This window comes from Stylophora pistillata, chromosome 10 (genome assembly GCF_964205215.1).
Source record: "Stylophora pistillata chromosome 10, jaStyPist1.2, whole genome shotgun sequence".
Classification (NCBI taxonomy): domain Eukaryota; kingdom Metazoa; phylum Cnidaria; class Anthozoa; order Scleractinia; family Pocilloporidae; genus Stylophora; species Stylophora pistillata.
In genome coordinates this window covers 23,236,501-23,239,000 of record NC_142528.1, presented here as the reverse complement: position 1 = coordinate 23,239,000, position 2,500 = coordinate 23,236,501, and the positions used below count along the sequence as shown (strand labels likewise).

General features: G+C 41.1%; 2 protein-coding genes across 6 annotated transcripts in view; one reads left to right on the top strand and one right to left on the bottom strand.

Annotated features, from left to right (window-relative positions):
- LOC111330250 (kelch-like protein 24) overlaps positions 1–558 on the top strand; it is a 10,740-nt gene extending 10,182 nt beyond the window's left edge. For all 3 annotated transcript variants that reach the window (XM_088736371.1, XM_088736370.1, XM_088736369.1), the window contains exon 3: positions 1–558. This exon is cut by the window's left edge. The gene's annotated coding sequence lies outside the window, so the exon portion shown is untranslated.
- The window catches only part of LOC148722314 (uncharacterized), an 8,333-nt gene that overhangs the window by 382 nt on the left and 5,451 nt on the right, over positions 1–2,500 (bottom strand). For all 3 annotated transcript variants that reach the window (XM_088736373.1, XM_088736372.1, XM_088736374.1), the window contains 2 exons: positions 2,132–2,500; positions 912–974 (listed from right to left, as the gene is read on the bottom strand). The exon at positions 2,132–2,500 is cut by the window's right edge and continues 88 nt beyond it. In XM_088736373.1, the coding sequence (XP_088592499.1) occupies positions 912–974; positions 2,132–2,500 (432 nt within the window). The remainder of the gene's footprint in view (positions 1–911; positions 975–2,131) is intronic.

Below are 2,500 nucleotides of genomic sequence, written 5' to 3'. Positions count from 1 at the left end.
TAGGAAGCAGAAGAAACAGAAAAACGTTATTCATAAGCGAGCGAAGCCCTTTAAGTCTCACAAAGAGAGAATGAGTTACTCTCTTGGTCTTAATGGATAACATTCTACATAGATGATTATAGAGAATAAAAAAGCTTGGGTAACGGTTATCTAGAGGGGGCCTCGGAGATTGGGACAGTTTTGACTTAGTTTGAACCTGTTGGTAAAATTTCAGTCCTAATTCGTGACCACATTATATTAGAGACTATTTAGCAGCACTTTCAAAAGGTGGTGTTTATCAATGTGTTGAACAAGGTGGTCCAGCTGCAGCAATCGGGCTGTGCGAGCGCTCTACTTCTACTGCAAACAGCACAGAACAAGCACGTGCGCGCGCTGCCGTTTGCAATACAGACTTAAAACGCGCACAGCTTGATTGCGGCAGCTTCAGGTGGTTTTAGCTTCTGCGAAACCTTCAATAATGTGTGATCATACAGATGAAGTCCTTTAAGTATTAAAAAATTTTTATTATCTTATTGCAAGGTAATCCTGCAAATTCAAAATAAACGAGTTTGGTCCGAGTGCCATATAATTAACTACTTACTAACCTCGCTTTCCCGAGGTGTACTGGGTAATATTGGCTCTCAGTCGATCGTTTCAGTACGGACCGCGGACCTCGCTGTGCTCGCTCCGTACGTACTGCCACGATCTAAGGCCAAGTGTAGCCCTCACGTTCGGTTATTAGAAAAAGTTATTATTCAAGCTGTAAATACGTGGTTCTTAAGATAAAAGTCTAGAATACGATCATCTTGATTTAAGGCTGCAAATCAAAAGCATTTTGTAGTATTGCTTTAAAATTTTCATATAAGGTCGTTATTGAAGTTAGTCAACAGACGGAATGGCGGAGAGGTGTAAATGTTCCAATCTTTTCTCACCTCTCTTGAAACTCAGAATTTCTTCCTTGAACAAGTCAATTTTTTCCTTAGGAACTGCGACTTCTAAACGAATAAATTTACAAGGTTAATGCAACAATTAACAGAGAAACAAAGAGTTAATTTCGCCTAAAATATGAAATTAAAAAGAGAAATGTGGGAGAGTGTACGCGAACACCAAGGCAAGTAATAAAATTGACGGTAAAATATACACCGAATGCAAATATGGCGTCCAATTTGAATTGCCATTGTTCTGGACTGACTAGCCTCTCACACATGTAATAATCCTTTTGTGTTTCCACGTGAAGACGAGGCTAGTCAGTCCAGAACAATGGCAATTCAAATTAGACGCCATATTTGCATTCGGTGTATTATAATAGTGCTAAAGTTCTAGAATCATTCTCGTTTCCCATGTACGGGGAACCTTTTACTAACAATTCGAGATAGCTAATCGTTCATTAGCTGATAATAGGGACCTTAAGCAACCACGACGGCGACGGCAACGAGGACGTGGAAAAACAAGAGATATAATTGGCAGAACAATAGCTCAGCACGTGCGTTTTGAAGCTTTGTACATTTCTTAGCCGTCCTATGCAAAACAACAACGTGAAATCGCCAACATTTGCGTCGTCTGCGAAACGAAACCGCGACGGCAAATTATTTTAATTTTCATTTGGAACTCAATGCTACTTTTATACGTCATGCTGAAGTTGATCTGTGGCGCCATATGAGACAGTAAGCTCCTGCAGCCATGTTTTAAATTCTAACTAAGAGTAGAAATTAATTTTTTAATCGGAGTCTTCCTTGGCGCTGCCGTCCTGACTGCTTAAGGTCCCTAATTACTTTGAAAATCCGGTGAACTTATGGCAAGCTCTAAACAGTCCCATCGACTCTGTAACTCCTGTTACTGCCAAAAACAGAATTTCTCCTCTCATTATCAATACGAGATCAAACAGACAAATGATGAGAATAAAAAAAAAAAGGGAATAATGGTTAACCCAATACAGGTACCAAATTCTCCAAACTAACATCATCAGAATTGTATTGAGGACAGTAAGGAGAAGTACTTATGCGATCTTACGAATGGAGAGCTAAAATCATAACCACCAACCGTGCCTGGGCACACCCCACTCATACACCAAATGATAAAATCAAATATTAGTGTGTCCACAACATCCCCGCCCCCTCCCCCTCGATCAAAATTTCATAACTACTTCCATCACCTTCACTCTCGTCATGCGCATCATCAATTGCTGTGTCCGCATCAAAAGCAGTCTCGCAGTCTACTATTTCTACTTCTTCTTCTTTTTTTTCTTCTTCTCCTCCGTCATTTTTTTCCTCGTCACTGAGACCCCCTTCGTCATTTTCTTTTTCTGGCTCGTCCCGTCCCTTCAAGTTACTATCTTCAACCCGTTGCTGGTCCTCATCATTCTCAACCCAAACTTCCTCATCCTCTTCTTCGTCCCAATCCTCCTCGTCCTCTTCTTCATCCCAATCTTCGTCCCAAGCCTCCTCGTCCTCTTCTTCATCGTACCAATCCTCCTCGTCCTCTCTTTCGTTCCAGTTTTGTCCGTTCCAAATCTCCCCGAGGT